This window comes from Sander vitreus, chromosome 9, assembly GCF_031162955.1.
Source record: "Sander vitreus isolate 19-12246 chromosome 9, sanVit1, whole genome shotgun sequence".
NCBI classification, from domain to species: Eukaryota; Metazoa; Chordata; class Actinopteri; order Perciformes; family Percidae; genus Sander; species Sander vitreus.
This window is the reverse complement of record NC_135863.1, coordinates 20,306,535-20,331,730: the sequence shown is the minus strand read 5'-3', so window position 1 is coordinate 20,331,730 and position 25,196 is coordinate 20,306,535. Positions and strand designations below refer to the sequence as shown.

The window sequence follows — 25,196 nt, the reverse complement described above, 5'->3', positions numbered from 1 at the left end:
GCAGAGGTACACTGTGGCCTGCTATTAATGACGTCAGAAGTTCAGTGGACATGGCCAACACTGTGGACCAATCAATGAATTTGCAACTGAGCATGGTGTCTTTGCTGTTACAGAAAAAGTTAAAAGCTCACGTGAGGAAGTCACTTTGCCGGAAACATGACTGAAACTCTCTCTTGCTTGTCTGAATTTGCATGCTCTACTGTTCCAGTGACTTTGAAAGGAAGTTGCTGAAGGTATTTTAATGTCCTTTTTCTTTAAGGTTACACAAGACTCAGGAGAAGTCGAGTGTGTGGGTGGACAGTCTTGGTCATGGTTGTGTCTGTCTGACAGGAAATGTAATCAAGATACAGTAATATGAGTTGGCAAGAGTGGCCTACACAGCACATGTACTGTATTGTTCTTTAAAACTGAAGTCACGGCAACCTTTCTACCTGTCTTGATTTGTGTGTGTGTGTGGCTACGAGTGTGTTTAGTACATGCGGTGTATTCCTGACCCTTGATCACACAAAGTATTTTAATCCAATCAGCTTCGTTTTCACATGACTGTCACACACTCGCTGCTGCTATGGTAACGTGCAGAGGAAGGAGAGAAAGTGCTGGAGTGAGAGAGAGGTATGTTGTCTCTCTTTAATCACTGTGACATTAACATTTACTCCTTAACTATGTGGTACTCTAGTTTCTTTCTCTTCCTTGTTTTTGACTTCACAAAAATACGAACCCTGATATTTGAAGGAACTCTTATGCCCTTTGAACGACTCGAGGCAGGAAGAAAAGACACTGTTATCAAGTTTAGACATCTGGGAGATTACCAATAACAAGAAACAATTCAGTTAAATGAACATTATTTACAAATATATGTAAGCAACAGAAAAATGGAAGACTTTTCTGTGTCTGGAAAGTTAGTTTAAAGGCTGACAGGTTTAAACGTGGAGAGAATGGCTGAGAAAATGGTGACAAATATAGTTTAACTGAAACTGACAGAAGACAGACAGGGTAGAAAAGGCTGTAAATAGGAGCAGTGTCACACACGACAGCATGCAGAGACATCATTGCAAACCAGTAGTAATCTACAACAAAAGACAGTTAATAAAAAGGAAGGTCTGCAAAAAAGCGTCTTTCAAGTAATGAAAGCTGTTCTGGGCTAACAAGATTACAAGAAAGATAACTTTTTATCCCAACTGAGGCCAAACTAACAAATGCACACACCCTTGAGAGGTGAAAAGGTTAGCCTGTGCCCTGTGGTTGGTTTTGGCACGCTACCCTCTGCTGCTTCTCATTTCTTTTCCTTCTGACATTTCCTGTTCTACCTCTAAGTTGAGGAGTCAGCTTTGCAGCTTACAATGCTAGTAGTTGTTGCATTTACAGTTATGTCTGGGTTTTTCTTTAACTCTTACCTTACTCTAACCTAAGGTATGATTTGGAGCTCAGCTAGCAGAAGGCCACTGTCAGCAGTAGAAATTGCAAGTCAGGGAGATTTTGAGCCTAATTCTTTTTTTGCAACAGTGAGCAAAGCACTCCACCTGCTGGCCAAGAGTGGTATCCCCAGACTGTGGCCCTGGTGGCAAACACCATGAAGTAGCACAAGGGGTAAAGTCAAAGTACTGTATTTCTGGAAAATTTGTATTTTAAACAATAGCTGTGGAAGTGAAACCAACAGCCTTTGGCTACCTGGAAATGCCTTCTTAGTCACGGAGTTTCCGTTTTTAATTTATATTTTCCCCCATTTTATATAAAGGGAATAGTTTTCCTGGAAGTGTTTTGCATACTGTCACTGTATATTACTCAGACGGTCATAGGAAAACCTCTTAAAGGTCAAATCTCACGCTGTTCAAATAACAAGGTATAAAAAATTCTAAATGCTGCGCTGAACTATCAAGTTTCTGTCTTAGATAAGCACACTCAAATAACTTACTTTTGCATTTCAATAGTGTAGGAACAGGATTAGAATAAAAACTGGTGGCAATTTGCAGTCCTGCAATAGATAGATAGATACTTTATTCATCTCGAGGGAAATTTTAGAATGAGTTCCCTGACTTGGGAATCGAACCCGGGCCGCGGCGGTGAGATTCTTAATAATGCCAATATTAGGCAGTATTCAGCATAGATGGCTTAACCAACAGAGAGAACTGTAGAATGCGAGCATCTCTATTTGCATTCCCCGTTGAAGAACAGTTGATAATCATCAGGTCAACTCAAAGTCCTCTGACAGAGAGGAAGCGTGCTTTGTGCAAATGATTTTATTCATAGATAGCAGACAGAACAGAAAGAGAGGTGTCCTTTTCAGCCGTGAGCACCTGTGTCTCTCAGCCTTAATCCACTTTTAAATTGAGTCTACATGTTGAAACGTTACACAAAATAAAAAGGCATCTTCAACGAGACATACTTTTTTTATATATATATATATATATATATATATGCCTGCTAACAGAAAGGTGCGGGTCCACACAGCCACGGTGCAATAACGGGTGTATGAATATTCCAGCCACTCTCTATTTTAGAATAAAGAGATACTAATAGGCTGCACTTGAATTATGACATAGGCCAACTTGATGTGACACATTTAACTTTCTGTTTTGATGAAGGCTAAAGTGAAGGGGAGGAACTACTGCTAGTAGAGATCATTTAATAAGTATTATCGGTAAACATGAATATCCGTATTCTGTGTTTCTCATAATTGATATATTTTGGTTATACTATACGTGAAGGTACCTACATAAGAGTGACATGACACTGTCGTGAACATGTCATAAACAAGTCATAAACGTTTATGACATAACGCTTCTGTCAGACAGTGTCATTCGGTTTTTGTCATGACAAGTTAGGGTTAGGGTTCATGTGTCATGACAGTGTCATGTCACTCTTATGTAGATACCTTCAAGTAAAGTGTTACCAAATATTTCTATTAGCTAGTTGACTGTGATGGGAAAATATGAAATAAAGCTGTGACAAGATTGTTAAGGGCACCTTTATGACCCACTGTGCACACTAAACCACCGTTTTGAGAGTATTGCATACTTTAAAAAAAGAAAAAGAAAATTATAAATCATCTCGCTAGGGAAGGCTGAAATATCAATTTGGGGTAACTAAAATTAAATGACCCACCCCTGCTCACCCAAAAAAAGTAAAAAAAATAAAATAAAATACATCACCCTCCCCCTTTTCTGACCCCCTAATAAATGTTGGATATCCCATAATGAGAAAAACTTAAATTACTTTTCCTATTTTGTTGCTGAGCCAACTAAAAGAATGAATGCCATGTTTTCCAATTTTTTGTAGCTGTGGGTAGTCAAGGCCCGTCAAGCCATCACTACTACGATTATAATGTTAAAGAACGCAGTTACCCATATGAAGTGCTTAGGATAAATAAAGTTGTGTTTTTTTTGCTCTTTTCTGTATTATTAGACAGTAAACACTATTAAATCAGTCCTGTTACAGTACAGTACAGCTTTGGAAACTCACAAAACAGGAAATTTCTGTTTCTCTTCATTTTCCCTCCAAAACTAATCACCTGCAAATAAACTGCGCAATCAACCCACGCACGCACACATTCACTCATTGCCTCTCAACCTAAATACTAGCGCATTACTGTACGATTGTTAATAATAAAACTATGCATTATGACATCATTTATATTCAGATCACACATCCATGGACAGGTGAGAACAAAATGGGCGGTGGTATGTCTGCAAAGTCTTATTAAGAGCAGGGATCCCGTTTTTAGTCAAAGGTGACAGCTTTTCTTAAGTGTCTGCAGACTCTGTGCAGCTCATTTTCCACTTCTTCTCTTTTCTCTCTCAGAGCCACCAGAAGCGCACATAGACAATGAGCATGATGAAAAAGACACCACCGGCTGCCAGCTTGGCATAGGTGGAGCGGGTATTCAGATACTTGGCGTCGCTCCTGTACTTCTTCGACAGGCTGGACAAGTTGCTGGCCTTGGAGTCCAGCGCTGCGGGGATGAGAAACAGGAGGAAAGGGAACCGGAGTTGAAAACAAAAGAGAAGAGAGGAGATTGGGGGGGGGAAAGGAGAAGAGAGACACAGATAAGGACAATATCAAATAAGGATCACCCTCCTCACTTTTATCAATCAGTGAGAGAGGGACACACCGCGTCGGTTTGACCCCGAAGAGACCTGAGCTAACATGGACTTACCCGAGAGAGCCTCTCCTCTCTGCAGCACCTCCTCTATGTTAGCCACCATGATCCTCTGTACGTCCTGGAGCTCTGTGTTGATGCTGCCCAGATTCCTTCTCGCTCGGCTGTCAATGTACGACTTCTTGGTTTTTTGGATGTAGGTGTCTGGTGAGGCAGCAGCACAAATAAATTAAAGCAGTCAATGGCAGCGTGTGGAGGGGTTTCTCAAAATTCAAGTCAACTTTATAGTCAATTCTGCAATATGTGCCAGACATGCAGAGCAATTGAAAATATGTTTCTCTCCGACCCGCGGTGCAATAAGGACACGTACAACAAGTATAATAGAAAAGATAAGAAATATATACAAATAAAGATTTTAAAACATAAGTAATATGTACAAATAAGATAAAGAAAGAGAAGTAATATATACAATATATACATAGTAATAAATTGTAAATAGTGCAAATGTAAGGCAAAATCAAACAGTACAGAAAACTAAAGATGAAGATATTTGAAATTTGGAATACAAAAGGAAGAGTTCCTGAGGGTCTTTTATATAAATTGGCCAGTGCAGATCCTGGGGGGGGGGTCAGAGTCCAGAGTTCTTGGGGGGCGGAGGGGAGGGAGTTGAGCTTCCTGACTGCCTTGGGAATGAAGCTGTTTGCCAGTCTGATGGAACAGGCTCAGATGCTCCGGTACCATCTCCCAGATGGCAAGAGGCTGAAGAGGCTGTGTGAGGGGTGGCTGAGGTCACCCACAATGCTGGCTGCTTTGCGGGTGAGGCGGGTTTGGTAAATGTCCAGGAGTGAGGGGAGTGGACATTTACCAAACCCGCCTCACTCACTAAATAAGTTCTGCAGATGACTATCAGCTCCACAGTCCTGGTAGTCTGCCTGTCATCTGGGTGTTGGACAAATTCCCCTCTCTGATAGATTTAATAAGCGACATAATAAACTAGAGGAGTGGCATTTCAGTTTGCTCCTCTTGATTTTCTATGGGATACGAGTGACATTGTTATTCAAGGCAAAACTGACCAGCGGTGCAACAAAAGTGGGTCGAAAGTAATAAAATGCCACGGCGCAATCAAGAGCAAAATGGGCATGGAGGCTCTGTTGCGAAACTACCAAAATCAGTGCAACATAAATTTCTCACTTCCATGTGTTGTAGAGAAAAGGTCAGATTTGTAGATACCCGACTTTTTTTTACATCACAACTATACATATTATACAACATAATAGTGGTCACTAATGCATTTGAAACAAACAAACAAGCTTAAACTTATCAGCCCAGAGAGCAGTTATCCAGTTGCTCCTGGCTCTCTTTTCTTCTTACCAAATTCAATGAAGGAGTAGGGCCGGGAAACTGTGGGGACCTTCTTTCCATGCTGCTCATGAAACTCTGCCTGCAGGTCTTCAAGGTAAGCAAAGGCCAGCTTCTTAGCAAAGCTGGCTTCACACAGCACAAGGTAGCACACTCCTTTCTCTATAACGTAGCTGCAAGGAGAACATAAAAATGGGAAAAGACACCATTACAGAAATAACTGGATTGTAGATGTGTTTTAGTGCTCTGCGCCGCTGTGTATTTAAATGTTTGAACATTCTGAATTCTAGAAATATAATGATATCATGTTTTTAACTGTACTTGTGTTCTTCTTCATACTCACTGAAATGACATGGAGCCAGCCTCTAAAGTGCAGCGTGTGGGACTCTGATCATTGAGTTTCCTGAAGAGCTGCTTAGCTTGACTCTGATACTGCTGAAGGTCCCGACCCAGCTGAACAGACCAAATAACAACACCAGTTACAACGCGACTCACATCTCACACAGCAAATACGTGCGTTTCATCAGAGCAAGAAATTTACATTTGCATGCCACATTTGCATGTAGAGCTCACAAGCAAATGTCACGATTTTAGCACCAGAAAAAGACAAAATGTCAAAAATATGAGTTTATTTGTTTAAGTGTTTGTCAAGACAGACAAAAATAGCAACCACCTACAGTCCAGATTTCACACTAATTCCCTTGATGGTGTTAATTTCTTGCCCTGTACAGTGTGCTGGAAATAAATAGTTGGCACAAAAGACTACAGACAGACTCAGCAGTGTGATGCTACAACTGAGACAGAAGGCAATGTGGGGAATTTTTTAAAAGAAAAAATAGCCACTCCAGCGGTTTGTGGTGACTTGATTATGGTCAGCATTTTGGTGGTGGATGGTATTCATTTCCTGGGTGATGTTGACTCTAGCAAATGAGAGATCCTTTACAGCAACACTGTAGCATCACAGATACACGCACGATGTTGAAGCAGCGAGCAGAGACACAACAAACCTTTTCACTTCCCTTTATGAAAGCAAACAAGAGAGTGAGGGAAAGATGTTAGACTCCTGGTAAGTCATGCTCAAGCATAATAAACCAACTTAACATGTTACAATGCCATCCATTTAACATTTTCATATGTTAAGTTTGTTTGTGTCTTCTCACTCTAGTTGAGTTTTTTTTTTTTTTTTTAAGATTATTTTTATGGACATGTCCACCTTTAATGATAGGACAGCTCAGACATGGAAGGGGAGGGGGGGGGGAGACATGCAGGAAACTATCCCAGGTCGGACTCGAACCCTGGACCTTCTGCATCGAGGAATAAACCTCAATATGTGTTCCTGCTCTACCAACTGAGCTAACCGGCCATTTCAGTTGACAGGTGTATGAAATGCGGTAAACCAGGGACGTTGCACCTGAACCACTGCCAAATTTAGTTATTGATAAATTGTAAGCAAGATCATTTTACAGTTATTGATAAATTGTAAGCAAGATCATTTTACAGTTAAGAAATAAGCATGTCGGTACTCTCTGGTGGACACATTTTGTATGTTTTTTTTTTCTTCACATTTTTCATGTCAAACATATCTTTTTTTACAGATATCTATATGATAAGATAAATATATTTTTATGATAACATAAATATATTTATCAGGCTCTAATCGGAAATGTTCTACAGAAAGTCAAACTATGCCTTTAATCAAGTGTTACTGACCTAATTTACAATCAAACCTGATAATGAGCATGTTTTGACTGCAGCCCTCTGTGTTTGGTACAACATATAGACACCTCTGACTGTGGAAAACTGATTTGTAAAGACCTAAATTGGACTGTGTTAGCCTCATGAAACTTACAGGTGAAGTTATGCAATGCTCAAATGATTATGCGGCATATGAATAAGGTCAGGGTTGAAACACAGGGAGCCTGTTCTGTAAGCACTCTGAGGAATGACTCAGTTGCTTTAGGTAAATAAAATGCTGGCTCTGTGTACAGACAGACAGACAGGCCTACAGTAACGTTAGCCAGTACATGTTAGCTAACGTGTCACTATAGCATTAGTACAACTTAGAGGCGTTTACAGCAGAAGCCTGTGCAGTGATAACAGCAAACCGACAGCTGCTGGCAAAAAAGAAGCGGAAATTTTAACCTGCTCGTCCTCCTGCATTGAAGCGGCTAACGGCAGTCCGTCAGCCAGCCGAGCGATCATCGTCAGCAGCACCATCTCTCCGCGATGTCCGGGTGTTCCGCTGCCCACTAAAAATGTTCCAGGTAAACTGGGACTGGGTTTGGCAGAGGCTGTAAACTGACAACACCACAGAGCTGACGCGCTGAGCTGGCCGGAAACGCAAGAGCTTTGTGTGTCGCAGCTACATATTTCCGTCCTCTCGTTATGCGGAAGCAATTTGTGACCACAAATACAGTTCCGTATCACTTTTACTTATAACGTTTGCTACAAAGACTGAATGTTTGTGTTCATAGTGACTTTTCTTACTTTATTTAATTTCCTAGTGTATTATTATCATCGTCGTCATACATCATGTGGAATTATTGTGTATAAGACCAAGACACGTGTCGTCTTCAAATAAATTAAAACTAAATTACGTCGCTCGAGGTAAACCACACACTGCCTTTTTATGAAGCATCCCATGTCTCCATCCACTCAGGAAGACTATGAGGGGCGACTGAAAGCCCCAGGAAAAAGTAAGGAATGGTTTTTGACTGAATATTGTATCCAATGAATTGTCCCGGTTAAATTAGCATAGTAAATTGTTATTTATCTTTCTATTTTTTATATAGCATCTCAGAACTGTGCACCTTACCCCCACCCCACTCCCCTCCCCCATTTTCTTTTGCACTACTTATTTTATTACATGTTACATTTCTCTTATGTACATGTTGACACTGGAAAAGGAGTTGCTTCAATCTCGTTGCACATGTGTATAATGACAATAAAAGGCATTCTATTCTATTCTAATAATAATAATAATAATAATAATAATTATTATTATTATTATTATTATTATAATTAATAATTGGACTTTTATGAGTTTAAAAAAGTAGCATACTTTATGACTAATATAAAGAGTTCAAAAATGTTCTTATCCTAAAATAATTGACAAAATGTTTATTTGATAAGAATCTTAAAAAATACAATTAGTCTAGGTTGACAAACTTGATAATCTGTTATGCAGTGCTGTATGCAGTTCAATGAGTGTAGCCTATACAGATGATTATTGTGTTCATTATTTCTGCAAATATGATTTCTATGTAAATACTTTACAGAAAAAGTGCCCCGTCACTTCAAGAAAGTGTAAACAAAAAAAGCATAGCTTTTTTTTTAGAAGACTGTAAAGAAGCCTTGATATGAACATGATAGTCTTTTTACTGGTGTCAATATAATAATAAAATAGGATGTTAAATGCAGTCAGCCCAGAAAATTATGCTATGACCACAAAACAGGACACTCTGCTTGACTTGAATCATTACTCCACCTTTCCATTTCCATTCTTCTTATTGCACAGCATGATATCCCTCTTACTCCACTAATCCTTTATTGTCCTTTACACCATGGAGCAACCAAAGATTATTGTTATATGTTTATCTTGTAAGTGCAAAATATATACAGCTGAGGGCAGCATTGGTCACTGTTAGGGTAAGCCTCAGTGAGACAAGCATTCTCTACAATACGACGAAATTGACTTCCCCTCTTTCTTTATGGTATTGAATCTATTTTATTCAAACAGCTGCATTATGTCATATCTTAAAAAGGCAAGTTCTAAGCATAAGATTTATTATTTAGTTTCCCATGATACACTGATAAAAGTTTAATCGAAGCACATTATTTTGAAATGTCAGATGGAGCAAGGAGACACACAGAACCGTGCAGCAAATCATTTGAACTCCAGGTACAAAGGCCAGCGAGAATCTAACCTTTACATGTGAAGTGGAGTTATAGCGTGGCAATCCTTCTCCAAACAGATGCACATGCACACATTTTAAAACCAACATACAACTAACATGCTGTCGGCACTCTTAACCAAGCTGTGAGACAGCATCAACAGAGGCTGATACTTTGTAACCACAGTGAGAGTCCAAGCTAAGGGCAGACAGGTGAGGGATGAAAAAAGAAAGTAAGTAAGAAAGAAAGAAATAAAGAAAGACGTCACCAGACCTTTCACAACCTCTCAGTTTTATCACTTGTGAGTGAGTCAGGTGGTGGGTCCACAGAGAGTCACTGTCATAGGCTGCAGCCCTGACACGGCAGACCCCCACCAAGTGACCACCGGCATCTGCCACACTGCATGTCTGCTGCAGGTCGGACATTTTGTGGAGGCGTGACATGGCATAAGCTGAGAGGAACGCGATAAAAGCCCAGAAGTGTGTACAGTACCCCTTCACAGTTTATTTAATATGAAAACCAGTCTATTTTATGTTTGTAAATGCTTCAAGTATTAAATTACTCTGTAAGAAGAACTAGACTTTCAGGAATGGAGACATGGAGGAAGTGTGTCTAAAGGGAGCTAAGGACAATGACAGATGGAAAACTGGACACCAGAACAATGTGAAACAAAGGCTTATAGAGAGGAACAAGAAGGCTCCATAGAATGAAGATATTAAAAGTGCTTTATGACAGGTTTGACAGGGGAAGCCCCATCTCACTCCTCCACCCTCTACTGGGGGTGGATGTGGCTTATTGAGAGTGAATTTGTCTGGTTCAACAACACACTGTTCTTTGTAAGTTGGCTTAGTACTTTCAGTTCCAAGAAACACCCTCAATGGTGAGATGATGCAGCTTTGCAGCACCTTCGCCTGTTGCTCCTCATGCTGCTACTCTGTTCATCCTCTAAACACTGTTATCCATACTTTAAACTTTATAGCGTTGACCATATATTTTTTTCCATGTAACACAAGAGTTGCAGTTACACATCAGTTTAGCATCCCTGGAATCCTCTAATCACCATTTGCTCTGTAATGTTCTATTATTTTATTTATTTCTGCTCCAACAGCCACGTGTCCTCATGGGGATAAGTTGTCAAAGTCAAAATCTAAGTTTTATCCGATATCATCTCTCCTCTCTGTTTGCTCCCAGGCTCCATCTGTTAGCATGGCACCAGTCCTGTACCACTGCAGCTGCAGGTTCATCTGAGCGCAGCAGGGAGTCAGGTTCAGGCACAGTAAAGCAACTGTAAGTCTCAATACAAACAATATTTACATGCAGAAGATCAACTTGGGACTAATAGTAAAACATATATATATAATAAGTGTAATGTGTTTTTGTGTTGCAGAGGTACCATTGACTGTGCCCATTCAAGACAGCCTCAGGGTAGAAACAAATTGTATGACCATGAGTCCTGTGATTTCCATGCCTGTCTGAGCAGTGTTCCCTGTGACAGTGTGTGTTGGAGCCATTACACCACTTTGTTTTGTTTATATAGGCTACCATGTTGGTTATGCTAATTCATCTGCAGTTTTATGTTTGAGCACTGGGTGGAGCATTGCCTTTGGGAAGGCATAAAGGTAATCAGCCACAAGTACACAGGTGTGTGGAAAAAGGGGAAAGCATACAGCTTTTCACCGTGCCAGTGCGTGTCATTGTTTGATAAGGAAAATGAATGGAACTAAACCAGAAATGAAATGAAATGGACTGTATTGCTTGCGCGATAGTGAGCAGGCCGTCAGGAAAATAAATGGGTCACAGCACCGAAATGCAGACAGATTGTGGACATTGATTATTGGCACGCAGAACACGCGTCCAAGCAAGTTCTCCCCTGGTCCCACCTCATGGCCTAATGTAGGAGATGGTAAAATACTCTACAGTGTGTCTAAAAATGTTCATTGTAACCGCCTCCAAAAGCACATACTAACTACTAGGCTAAATGTAACACACACACACACACACACACACACACACACACACACACACACACACACACACACACACACACACAGGGTTACTGAAGTTCATAACGAGATGCAGTCTGAGGCACACACTACTCACTGCGCTTGTTTTGAATCCAGATGTTCTTTTCTGTTAGAGAAACAACTCATGACGAAACTTGCCTTCAACAAGTCATCAGAATGCTCTGATATTACCCGTGTGACAGTCTGGGGTGGTGTACTATCATCAAACAGGAGGTTTCGTTTTTAGAGCAGCCTGAAAACAGTTCAAATATAGCTTTATTTGGACATTTCCAAAGCCTTTAATTTTAAAATCCTACATCAGAATGCTCTGATATTACCCGTGTGACAGTTTGGGGTGGTGTACTATCAGGTTGAGCAAAGTCATTTGGATGTGTTACACAGCTGCAGAATCCATAAATGCTGCTTATGTCTGTCTTAGTGGGTGGCAGCATAGCTTCTCACAAAGGTGAGGCTGGTTTGTGTGAGGCTTTTCTTTCTCCCATCTGTTTACACACCATTTCTGTAAATTCACAGCTTTTTATGTGGTGAATTGAGAAGCACATTGTTTAAAACTATTCTACCAAACCTCGTAATTAGAGGTTCATTTGGAACAACAGCAGTGGTTTGGACGATTTATCTTGAATTAAATGGCATTTCAATTTAGTATATAACTGGGGGCTAATTTTGGGTGTAAACCACAATGTTATCAAGGTTTAGAGTTAATTACTAGTTGATGAAATCCATCCACTGATGAGGTTTGTCAGTAGGCAGAATTTTATGGCAATCCCCAAACTCAAGTAGTCTGAGAAGGCCAAACATTGTTCTCAGAGGATTTCTTGAATGTTCCCCAAACTCTTCACCAACTAAATTTAGCCAGCAAAAGAAAATCCACAACAGATTTACAATTGAATTATCATTTATACAAATACACAAACAAGTACAGGGAATTGTAGTAACTTCAGGCCAAAAAGACTATGCATGCATTTCAAGGAAATGTTAGCGAATACAGACCTAGAGATCAGGATAGAAAACAAGTCAGAGACAATGCTGAATTTCCATCTGATTAGACACCACGACGATGAGACACACACATTGGCAGAGACACAGGTGCACCCACACGTTTGTGCTGCTCTTACAGATAGTCTGGCCTTGTTATTTTGAAACTTGTCAGCAACAGAACACAAGAAAGAGACATGAATCAGTGTGAACCAACAAATGGATTTAAACACATGTATTAGTAAAAAACTGAAAAAGTGATTGTTATAACAAAACAAAGCAAACTGTGTTACACAATATATGAAACTTCAGAAAGTATACATTTAATAACAACTGACGGTATATATCACTTTTACTTATAACGTTTGCTACAAAGACTGAATGTTTGTGTTCATAGTGACTTTTCTTACTTTATTTCATTTCCTAGTGTATTATTATCATCGTCGTCATACATCATGTGGAATTATTGTGTATAAGACCAAGACACGTGTCGTCTTTAAATAAATTAAAACTAAATTACGTCGCTCGAGGTTCACCACACACTGCCTTTTTATGAAGCATCCCATGTCTCCATCCACTCAGGAAGACTATGAGGGGCGACTGAAAGCCCCAGGAAAAAGTAAGGAATGGTTTTTGACTGAATATTGTATCCAATGAATTGTCCCGGTTAAATTAGCATAGTAAATTATTTATCTTTGTATTTTTTATATAGCGTCTCAGAACTGTGCACCTTACCCCCCACCCCTCCCCCTCCCCCATTTTCTTTTGCACCACTTATATTACATGTTACTTTATTTGATAATAATCTTAAAAAATGCAATTAGTCTAGGTTGACAAACTTGATAATCTGTTATGCAGTGCTGTATGCAGTTCAATGAGTGTAGCCTATACAGATGATTATTGTGTTCATTATTTCTGCAAATATGATTTCTATGTAAATACTTTACAGAAAAAAGTCCCCCGTCACTTCAAGAAAGTGTAAACAAAAAAAGCATAGCTTTTTTTTTAGAAGACTGTAAAGAAGCCTTGATATGAACATGATAGTCTTTTTACTGGTGTCAATATAATAATAAAATAGGATGTTAAATGCAGTCAGCCCAGGAAATTATGCTATGACCACAAAACAGGACACTCTGCTTGACTTGAATCATCATCAAACTGGCCTTGTTATTTTGAAACTTTTCAGCAACAGAACACAAGAAAGAGACATGAATCAGTGTGAACCAACAAATGGATTTAAACACATGTATTAGTAAAAAACTGAAAAAGTGATTATTTGTTATAACAAAACAAAGCAAAAATACTGTATTACACAATATATGAAACTTCAGAAAGTACACATTTAATAACAACTGACGGTATACATTCTTACTCAAAGGCTGAATCTCATTTGCGAGTGTTTTAAAGTCCCTTCTAACAACATGGATGTTTTATTACACCCTTTTCTGGAGTGTTCATTTTTTCATGAAACAGCGTTCATAATAATGCCCCTTCTGTCTGTTATTGTCCCTCTCATGGAGTCAGCTTAAAGTCTGCACTTTTCCATAACTGATTTTCAAGGTCGAAAATTGTTCAACTTTCATTTCACTGGTGATAATTAAGGCGGTGGACAGAGGCAAAACATTCTACAAACCTGAACCACAAAACATAGTAAAGCTTTGATGCTTTTCATTCCCTTTTTTAAAGTAGTTCATTGTGATCATTTTTAATTTCTATGAATGTAATGCCACCACGTGATTTACAAAACAAGGCTTAAGGTGGTCAAACTCCTTCAATGAGACTCAGCTTACACAGTAAAGGATAATAAGATATGTGATTTGTGACAGTTCCCTTGTTCCCTAACTGTAGCAAAAAACAAAAGTGCCACATTCCCTTGATTATGAGAGTTAGTTATTTTCACGTTTTATGAAATGATAAACACTGAGATTAAGATATTTATTAACATAATAGATTTGACTGACTAATGGGAAAAGATCCTATTTAACGGTAGTTTGATTCAAAGTGTAAATGTTAAAGTCAGAACTGCTGTGTTGAGTTATCGAGGGATTTCAATAACCCAGTATGAACACATCAGCATTCAGGGAAAATGCTGTGATATTTCCGTACGATGGACTGAGTGCGATCAGGAGGACACGGCATCACAGGGAGTCGGGGGGGCCCAAGACACAAGCCTGACACCTCATTCATCAGCTGCTTGTTCACTCCCAGGTCAAAGCCTGTCAATAACAATAAGGGAGTGCATGAGCATTCATTCATCTCATATATAATATGACTGAAAAACATCATGAGACAAGTGTTGCTCACCAAGTTTCATGGCATGACTGAGAAGCTCTTGCATCTTGAACTGCTCATGGAAATTAGACAAAGATGTCAGTAACCAAAAGTGATGTATAATATCAAAGACAAGATGGGAGCAACAACAGGGAGATGGACTGTACCTGTATTGTCCTGGCTTGGACAAGGTCGCCATTCTCAAATGCTGATATGAGCTTGTTGACATGACATCCTACATAGTTATATGTGCTGCGGGCAGACAAATGAAGACCAATTTAGTTGTAAATAACTGTTAAGAATCAAAAGGAGACAAAGCATTATGCAGGCTAACACACTGACCTGCCAACTGCTCCATGGCCTCCCATGGCCAGAGCTGCAAGCAGTTGCTATGGCAAAATGACAGAAAGTTGTTTTAGAATGGTTCTATGGTGGATGTCAGAGTCACAAAACATCATCTTGCAATATAAGCAGCTACAGCACAAAACAGATGGACCCAAAAAATAAATAGAAAGGGAGAAAGAGCTGACCTCGTCCACGCCGTAGAGGACTGACCAGTGAGGCAGACAGTAGCTGACACACCGGCCAAAGTCCATCAGGTCACTCCCACTGAACTTCACACCTCTGAAGGAGGGAATGAGTTTCTCAATACCGTCCAACACATCTTTTGCTGGCACTGAAGAAAAAACAAGCCCCTGTCACATTCAGTATGCCATCAGTAAAGACATTCAATATTATTTTACCGTAGTTAAGGATGCAGAGTTGCTCTATTTCCAAATGGTATGCAACTGCAAAATCAATCATCCATGGCACTAACCATTAACACCGGTGATAGCTGGAAGATGATAATAATAGAAAGGCAGAGTTGGGGCAACTGAAGCCACTTCCTGGAGGAATGACTTCAACACGTCTGAAGCAGGACGAGAGGAAAAAAATATGGACAATTTACATCATGAAAAAATATTTTATTTTGGTCTTACTTTCCAACTGAGCTTGACAAGTACAGTATTGACATGTGAACAAAATATGAAAATGGTTGTTAAAGGGGTGATTCAGAATTCTGGACATAGGACCTCATTTCCAAGTTAGCCCGTGTGTTATTTATCAGTGGAGACAGTTTACACTTTTCATCCAGTCCTTCTAGTTGCAGAGTTTGCTGGTGCTAGGCTAGCACAAGTCAACAGTATTTGCTAGCCTGCCATTAAAAGCAGTCTTACACACTCCACAGTACACCCAAGGCAACTAAATTGTAACGCCAGAATATCGATATGAATAGGTAATAACTTTTGGTAGGCTACTCCAGCTAATAACGCTAGCCCCTTCTATAACGTTAGCCTAGCTGCTACTGATAGATTGAGACTGACAACATTAGTGGAAATAACGTTACAGTTCAATGCATTGTGGATGGTGACAACGTTAGCTAACGGTATAGCTACACTCTTGGTAGATACCTGGCTGGGCTAACCACTAACTTCAGGTAATTGCTGACAGAAAAGTCATGTAAACTCCGGCAGTTTACATGCAAATTGCAGCGGCAGGTAAATAAACTTGTGTGATTGTCATGGAAACCGGCTGTCTCAGTAGCCTAGGTAATATCACTCCGCCGCTGCTGTAGCCTATGCTACCAACTACAGAGAACAAAGTATAACTATTGCAACGCGATGCAAGGGTAGTTTTATTCCTAACATTATTCTATCAAAACAGACATGTATATCAATAGTCTGGCGTTATAATTTATTTGCCTCGGGTGTACTGTGCAGAGGGTAAGACTGTTTTTAGTGACAGGCTAGCAGATACTGTTGACTTACGCTAGCCTAGCACCAGCGAACTCTGCAACTTGAAGGACTGGATGAAAAGTGTTGAAAATGGTCTCCACTGATAAATAACACACTGGATAACTTGGAAATGAGGTCTTATGTCCAAAATTTTGAACCACCCCTTAAAATGGCACACATTTTCAGTGTATAGGAATTTGCATTTGAATATGTGGAAATAAAACCGTTGCATACCTGCATTGCTCGGCTTGAAGAAGGAGGGGGCAATGACTGCTATGGCATCAGCCCTGATCTGTGCTGCATGGCGAGTCTAGAGGAAACATGGATATTATAGATCAAAACAATGTGAATCTACTGCTACAGTGGATATATTAAACTTTGCAGTTTATACAGTATACTATCACTGTAGTGTTTCGATCTATGGTTAAGTTCCCATTGTTTAAAAAAAATACGTTAATCATTAATGTACTTGACCAATTCCGTATTTTGTTTTATTTTTCATTTAAGTTGAGCTTTTTCGCTTTCTGGCAGAGAATTATACGAGAACATTGATACCACTCTTATATCTGTCCGTTAATTATGTGGCTACAGCCAGCAGTCGGTTACCTTAGCTTAGCATAAAAAGGGAAAATTAGATGTCGAAAGCCTTGAAAAATATGGGAAATCTACAACTGAACTAAGCAGATGAGTGAAATTGTATCCACCATAAAAATATATTAAAACACTTCATCAATACCTTCAGGAATAAACCTTACTTCCAAAAAAATGTAAAAGCCTAAAGGTAAAATTGTCAACATGGAAACTAATTAACAAGGATACTAAAACAGTGCAATTAATGTGATGAAAAAAATTACATTAACACTTTGAGAACTTTTGGCAACAGGTTGTAGACCATCTATGAGTTCATACTCATTGCTGAAGATGGGTCAAACATATATATGGGCTTTATTTTCATTACAGTGCATCTTAAAGTCACATAGTGTGACTTGAACACAGCAGAAATACTTTAGGCTAAAAAGGATATAAGCTCTGATGGAAAACTTGCCTTACCAGGCTAGTCTGGAGGTATGTGTTTCCATGGTAATTCAGGATAGACTTATTAAACCTTCCTCAAGAAACATTTCCTGAAAATAAGCCATATTCACTGCAGTGAGCCTGGTTTGTACTGTAACTAGCACACTTTCTTTAAGAGACACACCTTTGAGTCTACATTGCAACTTAAAGGCAGCCACTCACCAGTTCTTGGGCATCTTTAAGACTCATGCAGCCGACGTGCACAATCACCTGATCCATTCTGTAGAGACATGCACGAATAAGAAATGTCACAAACTCTTGACTTTTTCCTGCTGCATTATAGACTCAACATATGGACAAATCTCCAGACAAACAGGCTGTGTGATGACTTACTTGCCCTTGGCTTTCTGACACCACTCCTCAGCCAGGATCTTCCTCTCTGCAACACTGAGAGACATGCTCTCTCCGGTGGTGCCATTCACTATCAGAAAGTTAAGTATTTACATCCTGTTTCCCACATCACAAATGCAATTGCAGTTTTAAAAGGCAAGGAAAGAAAAGGGAAAAGAACAAGCTGACCTGAATCTAGCTCTAATGAATCACAAACAAACAGTATAGTTGCAGTACAGTATACAAAATCCACAAAGAAAACCAAACAAAGCTAAAGACATCTAATTGCATGGTACTGTATATACTGTAGACATAAAAGGATTAGCTAACCTACATAGCCAAGGTTAGCCTACCTGGCACCACCAGACCTTTTGGCAAAATAAATGGAAGAAACCTGGGCCCCATTTCAGAAAGCAGGTTTAGTGAAAACTCGGAGTTTGTTAAACCTCCTTCCTGAAATGGGGCCCTGGTCTGGTGGGGCCAATAGGGGGATCCACTACTACTCGGATGGCTTAGTGTGCAATATGTGCCATGGACAGAACAAAAGGTAAAGAGCGATAATGCAGATAATGACAGGGAGATGAACATAAAAGAAAACATAAAAAACATGATGAGACACAAAGATGAGTACACACCTCCTCTGCTGGGTAAAGTCACACTGATAGTTCACAGATGGTATGGAAATGAAGCGTTAACTACAATGAATCATTCATTAGGTTTAAGAAAAAGTGTGATATTAAACTGTAATCAGAGTCATGTTTGACACACGGGGAACACTGGCTAGCTTTGATCAATGTAGAGAAAAGGGTAGACTTTATATCTTCACCTTATCTAACTGTGCTTCTGTTCCTGGGGCAATGGTTAATGTGGAACATATTGATGCTAACTGAAGCTTGAGACAAAACAATATATTCCTATTTTGCCAGAAAGGTCGGATAAAACTTTGATAACTAAAGAGCAACACATTAACTTAATCAAAAGTGTAAAGGTCAAGGTGTCATTAAGGTTTTTTTTTCCCTTTCCAGGAAAATTATACTGTCTGAAGCTTAACTGATATAGTATTATGTAATTATTTATTTTTTAAATCGGCTTTGCAAACGTTTAAAAAGAAAGGCAATGCATTAAACTTATTTATCAGGCCTCAAGGATACATACTCCACAAGGCACCATTTATTGGGAATATGCTGTAATGTAAATGGGATAATTGCCTTTAAAATCATACACTTCTTTTAAAACTGTGGTACAATTAAAAAGGTAGACTTGTCTTTATTGTAGGAACAGTTGCACAGTGCATGTTCTTCTGAAGAAATGACACTGATTCTGATGTTGCAATGATTATCGAATCACACACTATGAAGCAATAGTATGTAGTATTTGAGTATGTGGCTTAAAAGGTATTTATAAATAATTGGTAGTTCTATTGTAGTCATGGGAAGCCTTCAGCTTGCAGATGAGTTATTTTCTTAGTTTTCTAAGTTTTGTGAAATTACTGGAGGTAGAATAATGCTGTAAGAATATGATTTAAAAACTAACAACTAACTGACTAAGGTTTAGTATTCCAGTGTGTTATCAACCCACCTGGCTACATACCATTGTAAGCTAACTCAACACTGCTACGTTTTGGACAGAAAGGAGGGTTAACATGGTCAACAGAGGAGAAACACATTAACTATTTCTACAAACCAACAAAGTAAAACATGCAAGATTAGGGTTGATTCAGATGGGAACACAGACGGTGACAAAGATCAACAGAAGAATCCACTTGTAAACTTACCAAATATGTTACGAACACCTTGCTTGTCTGTCAAGTAGTCAATATAAGGACCAATCTCGAGTAGATTGATTTCACTGTTTTGGGAAATTGTGAAAAATATAGGCCTACACATTTTGCAAAATACAATACCAAACATGCTATAGTGTTCCAGATCTAGGAATGTGGCAAAGTTTTCGAATATACCAAACTCATCCCGCACTTTCACACACATCTAACACAACACACAGTGCTGGATTCATGGAAAAACAAGCAGAAGTGGGTTATAAAGGTTACTTACCCTTCTCTGGTAAATGGAGTAAAAGTGGCTGCAATTAGGCCGGTCAGCTTTTTATCAGCAGAAGGGGCCATGACTGAATATACCTGACATGCAAACAGACGTGTCAGACATGATAGGTGGGTCAGAAATATAGAAAGAATAAGGTTCAAAATAAAGAAAGAATAAGGTACAAAAGAAAGAACAAAAAGCTGTTATCCAAGTGGTAACTTTTGGTCACACTATCTTGTTCAAGGCCAGACTTACATAAATAACGTTACAGCATCATGCAACTACAGGATACACGTTAGGAATAAGACACAGGCTATTAGGCTAACAGCGATCTGTTTATGATACTGTCGAAAACTATTGAATTAATGTCAACTGTCTGCTCCAGCCTACCTGTACGTGCTTTTTCTTCTGTGCGATGTGGCCATCAATTTAGTTTTTGGAGAAGTGGGCTAGGCTACTGGTTATAACTTGTTTTCTTTGGACACTAATCAAAGATGTGTTGATGTCATGTGAAGCCATTTGAGCATCAAGTGATGCCGCAAAGCGTAATGGGAAATGTAGTTAATGAAATACAGCGAGATAAACATGGACTTCCACCAATTGATAGTTAGGACATATATAAAGCTCACATTTTAAATAAGACAATATGTTTCCAATCACTTTAAAACGTATTTAGAGGTTTGAATAGTAGTTACTTTCATTTACAAAACATTAACGCTTTTCATTTGTTGTTATGTTCGATATCTTAATATTTTAGGCTCATACGAAAAAAACCATAGACAGGAAAGAGGAAATGGAAGTCTTGGAACGTTGCATTTAATAATTGCAGGAATGCACTTTGATAATTACCATGGCTTTAGAATTGTATTATTGTTTGAAAAACAATATACCCGTATAGTTATTTTGATTAAATATTACATTTCGCTATCAAGTATGCGTTTGGGCGCGCGAAGGGCGCTGAGAGATAATTCAGCACTTAAAGGCAACATAAGTGAAATCAAAGCCTGTGTTGTGCCGAAAAAAGACTGCCTGCCGAAATACGACTGCACACCGCTAGAGGGCAATGTTGGTCAGTCTAAATAGTTATGTGCCAGGTCATTTTTGAAGGGCTTCAGCCCCAAATGTTTTTATTTTATTGTGTTTTATTGTATACCTTCATAAATGCTAAATTACTGTTAGGAGGGGATTGGAATAGTATTAGCAATCCCACAAAAGATTGTCACCCTCAAAGATCTTTAAAAGGCACATATGGAGAATTTAATAACCTATGCTTACATCTTAATTGCTGTGACATCTGGAGAGTAAATAATCCAGATCAAATCCAGTTCACTTGGAATAACAAAGATTTATCAATTAGATCCAGGATTGACTTTTGGCTTATATCAAATGAACTCATAGATAAAGTAAAAGAAGTTAAAATACAACTTTCAATCTTCACTGATCACAAAATTAGAATTTTAACATTGCATACAAAGAACCAGTTAATTAGATGTAATCCAAATTTTTGGAAATTGAACAATACACTTGAACAAGACAGAATACTTAATATAATTTCTATTTATGAAAAAGACAATATGTCTCAAACAGATATCAATAAGTTAACTGAAATACAATCTGAGTTGGAAAATGTGTATCAATATTTAGCACGGGGGGCTTTTATCAGGTCTAGACGGCGATGGATGGAACATGGTGAAAGAAACACTAAATATTTTCATAGTTTAGAAAAAACAAATGCCAGTCTTAATAATATACATAAACTTAAGATTAAAGAGCAGATATCTGAACATCCCCCTGAAATTTCAAACTTTGTGGAAGACTTTTATAAAAACTTTTATTTCGAGCAAAATGGCAGTTTTAACACATCTGATATTTTCATCTCTATAACAAACGAGGCACGAGGTATTGACCAAACTCAAAAAGATATCTGTGATCAAGCATTGTCACTCTATGAATTAAAAAAGAATATTAGTAAACTGAAAGTTAATAAAGCCCCTGGTAATGATGGCTTTACTGGTGAATTCTAGAAGGTATTTCAAGATCATATTTCTGAATTTTTACTTCACGTCTTCAGAGAAGCTATAGACATTGGCAAACTTCCACCAACTATGTGTCAGGGTATAATTACCTTGATACCTAAACCTAATAAAGACAAACTTGTGCTTGATAACTGGAGACCCATAACCCTAATTAATAATGATACAAAAGTATTCTCTCACATTTTTGCACAAAGACTCAAGGCATGTCTAGACACAATTATAGATGACTGCCAGTCTGGATTTATGCAAGGTAGGCACATCAGTAACAATATTCGTCTGATTTTAGATCTGATTGACTATAAGGATTACATAACAGACAACAGCTACATTTTATTCATAGACCTATATAAAGCCTTTGATACTGTAAAGCACAGTATCTATTTTGCTGTGTTAGATTTTTTTTGGTTTTTGTCAATACTTCAAAAGAGCAATACAAACTTTGTATAGTGACTGCAATAGTTCAGTTAAACTTCCGTGGGGAACAACTCATAGATTCAACATATCCCGTGGTATAAAACAAGGAGATCCTGTGGCCTCATTTTTGTTTCTCTTAGTAATGCAAGTAATGGCCCTATATTTGTACAATGAGAACTTTCAAGGCATTAACATTGTAGGGAAAGAAATAAAATGTTGCCAGCTAGCTGATGATACAGCCATTTTCTTAAAAGATGAATTTCATGTTTAAAAAAGTTATTGTCTTAATGTGTTCTCTAAAATTTCAGGATTAGCGTTAAATATTTAAAAATGTACCCTTTTTCCGCTCAAAGAAAGCATCCTGTTAAAGAGGAAGTAACATACTTAGGAATTAATATATGTAAAAATCTGACCGACAGAATGAATTCCAATTTTCAACCTCTCATTCCAAAAGTCAAAAATAAATTTGATAGATGGCTCATGAGAGATTTATCACTCAAAGGTCGGGTACTTTTATCCAAAACTGAAGGATTATCCAGATTAGTTTATCCGGCCAAAGTCTTAGCTGTTCCAAAACCTTTTATTAAGAAAGTAGATTCTACATTATTCAATTTCATATGGAAAAATAAGCCTCACTATTTAAATAAAAATACTTTATGTAATCTATACAATCAAGGAGGTTTGAATGTTCTTGATTTCCATACATCTAATACAACTTTCAAGGTGAACTGGATTAAACATTATATAATAAATAAAGATAAAATGTGGTATTTTATTCCAAACTTTATTTTTCAAAAAGTTGAATTTTTACTAAAGTGCAATTTTGATATTGATAAAATCCCTATTCAGCTATCTAACTTTCATAGGCAAGCTCTTTTATGTTGGCTTCTTAATTATAAACACAATTTTTCACCCCACAAACGTGATATGGAATAATAAAGATGTAAAGTATAAGAACAAGTCAATATTTTATCCCAATTGGGTCCAAAACAACATTTTATTGATTTCCCAGCTGATTATTGACAATGGTCACTTACTTACATATTCAGAATTCTTAATGAAGTTTAATATTCCAATAATAGCACGAGAATATAGCATAGTGTTTGATGCTATACCCACGGGTTATATAAGACTGCTGCAGAGTAGTAATGTGTCAAATGATCAGTCAACATTTAGAACAGATGTTTTATTAAATGGCATTGACATAAAGGATAAAAAGTGCAATAATAGATATTTTAGACATTTGACACATTGTTCGATGCAAAAATTATTGGAATAACCAATTTGGGAATATCAATTGGAATTTGATTTGGACCTATTATAATAAATATGTTGTTAGTAATAAAGTTAAGGAAGTATTTTTCAAAATTGTCCATTGCATCTACCCAACAAATCAAATTTTAAAGAAATATAAATCTGAACTTTCTGAATCCTGCACATTTTGTGGGGTTTTCACACAGACGATTGCACATATGTTTTGTGAATGTTTTTATGTCAGATTGTTCTGGATCGATGTGGAGGATGTATTTTATGTATTGTGTGGCTCTAAGATAAAATTACAAAGTAGAGACATTATTTTTTACTATAAAGGAAATGTTTTGGAAAAATGCCATATTTTCATTTTTAATCTTTTAATTTTATTTGGGAAATTTTATATCCATAAATGCAAATGGTCTGAAAGGAAACCGAATATTCACCAATTTAAAAATGACATGAAATTATATTTTGAAACTTTAAAAGGACTGACATATAAGAAAGCCATCCGGACTCTGAACATTTACAACGCCTTTCAACCTCTCTTGGTGTAAATGTCATGCGCCCCTTTTCCATGTTTGTATGTACGTATGCATTTAATGTTTTCAATGTTTGTATGTTTCTGTACTGGAATAATAAAGTTCTTTGAAAGCAAAAAAAAAGAAAAGAAAGAAAAGTAGCACGAGTTCAAAATCCAACATGGCTGCCCCCTGTATCAACAGTTGTGAAAAGCTGCAGTAACATAAAGTTATAAGCACTTCTGTCTTATTTGTGTCACTAAATCAGTCGTTCACCAGGCATGTTCAACTTGTATCTGTGGACATGTTGTTACGCTGTTTGCATGCACAAAAAACGGCGTAATGCGTTGTTATCAACTTGTATTGCTAACAATAGCTAACCGGGCTAGAGCTAATGAAAACAATGAAAATCCGACCTTTTAAACAGAACGCATTCAACTCGGGTATGACGTCATTCCCAGCTCCGGCTTCCGAGTTCAAGGTAAATAGAACGCGGCATTAATATTGGTGCACATAACTATTTAGACTGACCAACATTGCCCTCTAGCGGTGTGCAGTCGTATTTCGGCAGGCAGTCTTTTTTCGGTCTATTAGAAATTAGAAATTCTTTGGTGAAATGTCTCAATAGTGTTTTTATTTCCCGAACCTTGACTTTCAGGTAATGCCACTAACGACTTGTGTAACTCATTGTAACTCATATATTGATATATATAATGGACCAACAGATCCTGTTGCTCTGGACGGAGACCAGTGAAGGCCATTAGAAGCACTTTTCCGGTGATGGCTAGCGTTACTGCGCAGCCTCCAACTGAGAGAGACGACATAAATGTGCCGTGAGCAACCTGTCTGAAAGTTGTAAGTCTTCTGGTAGCTGTGCCAAGAGAAATCTCAACCATTCCGAATATTGCAGAGACGGAGAGCGTATGTATATGTAATGAGATAACGTAGACACAGGCTAATTATTGCTAACTAAAATGCTAGTTAACATTAGTAATTACACTTAAACAGCTAATGTGAGGCGAAACTGTCTGCGCGCTTCTCCTGTACTATACGGTAATTCCTCTACTATGCGACAGTAAGTCGCGTGGTTATGACACAATCGTTAGCCTATTTTTACAAAAACGTCTGCTACAGAGC

The 25,196-nt window shown here is 38.1% G+C and overlaps 2 protein-coding genes and 1 long non-coding RNA gene across 4 annotated transcripts; 1 reads left to right on the top strand and 2 right to left on the bottom strand.

Annotated features, from left to right (window-relative positions):
* Window positions 1-2,221: 2,221 nt before the first annotated feature.
* sec22bb (SEC22 homolog B, vesicle trafficking protein b) lies at window positions 2,222-7,784 on the bottom strand. The gene is made up of 5 exons (XM_078259166.1): window positions 7,598-7,784; window positions 5,799-5,908; window positions 5,468-5,628; window positions 4,154-4,300; window positions 2,222-3,949 (listed from the first exon to the last, which is right to left on the bottom strand). The coding sequence occupies exons 1-5, from the start codon at window positions 7,670-7,672 to the stop codon at window positions 3,795-3,797; spliced, it is 648 nt and encodes a 215-aa protein (XP_078115292.1). The 5' UTR covers window positions 7,673-7,784; the 3' UTR covers window positions 2,222-3,794.
* A 61-nt stretch (window positions 7,785-7,845) lies between these two features.
* Window positions 7,846-11,161, top strand: LOC144523558 (uncharacterized). Its single transcript, XR_013502520.1, has 3 exons — window positions 7,846-8,151; window positions 10,541-10,636; window positions 10,737-11,161. It is a non-coding gene; the product is annotated as an uncharacterized LOC144523558 (long non-coding RNA).
* Window positions 11,162-13,567: 2,406 nt separating this feature from the next.
* On the bottom strand, window positions 13,568-20,381 carry npl (N-acetylneuraminate pyruvate lyase (dihydrodipicolinate synthase)). Of its 2 annotated transcripts, XM_078259164.1 has the most exons (12): window positions 20,228-20,381; window positions 19,850-19,932; window positions 19,573-19,646; window positions 17,802-17,889; window positions 17,631-17,688; window positions 16,629-16,704; window positions 15,437-15,529; window positions 15,150-15,295; window positions 14,962-15,008; window positions 14,787-14,871; window positions 14,653-14,692; window positions 13,568-14,564 (listed from the first exon to the last, which is right to left on the bottom strand). In XM_078259164.1, exons 2-12 carry the CDS (start codon window positions 19,918-19,920, stop codon window positions 14,419-14,421), a joined length of 924 nt encoding a protein of 307 aa, XP_078115290.1. In that variant the 5' UTR covers window positions 19,921-19,932; window positions 20,228-20,381; the 3' UTR covers window positions 13,568-14,418. The 2 variants fall into 2 exon arrangements, with proteins under 2 accessions (XP_078115290.1, XP_078115291.1); XM_078259165.1 differs by lacking the exons at window positions 19,573-19,646; window positions 20,228-20,381 and having other exon boundaries at window positions 19,850-19,935.
* Window positions 20,382-25,196: the final 4,815 nt, after the last annotated feature.

Bases quoted from the DNA above. Each gene is read 5' to 3' on its own strand.
- sec22bb (XM_078259166.1), bottom strand. From the start codon at position 7,672: ATGGTGCTGCTGACGATGATCGCTCGGCTGGCTGACGGACTGCCGTTA. The intron at 4,301-5,467 runs GTAAGAAGAAAA...CTGCCTCACCAG, and splicing joins CTACTCCTTCATTGAATTTG to ACACCTACATCCAAAAAACC. The intron at 3,950-4,153 runs GTAAGTCCATGT...TCATCCCCGCAG, and splicing joins GAGAGGAGAGGCTCTCTCGG to CGCTGGACTCCAAGGCCAGC.
- npl (XM_078259164.1), bottom strand. From the start codon at position 19,920: ATGGCCCCTTCTGCTGATAAAAAGCTGACCGGCCTAATTGCAGCCACT. The intron at 19,647-19,849 runs GTAAGTAACCTT...TTCCCAAAACAG, and splicing joins ACTCCATTTACCAGAGAAGG to TGAAATCAATCTACTCGAGA. The intron at 15,296-15,436 runs GTTAGTGCCATG...TTTTTTCTTCAG, and splicing joins AGCTATCACCGGTGTTAATG to TGCCAGCAAAAGATGTGTTG.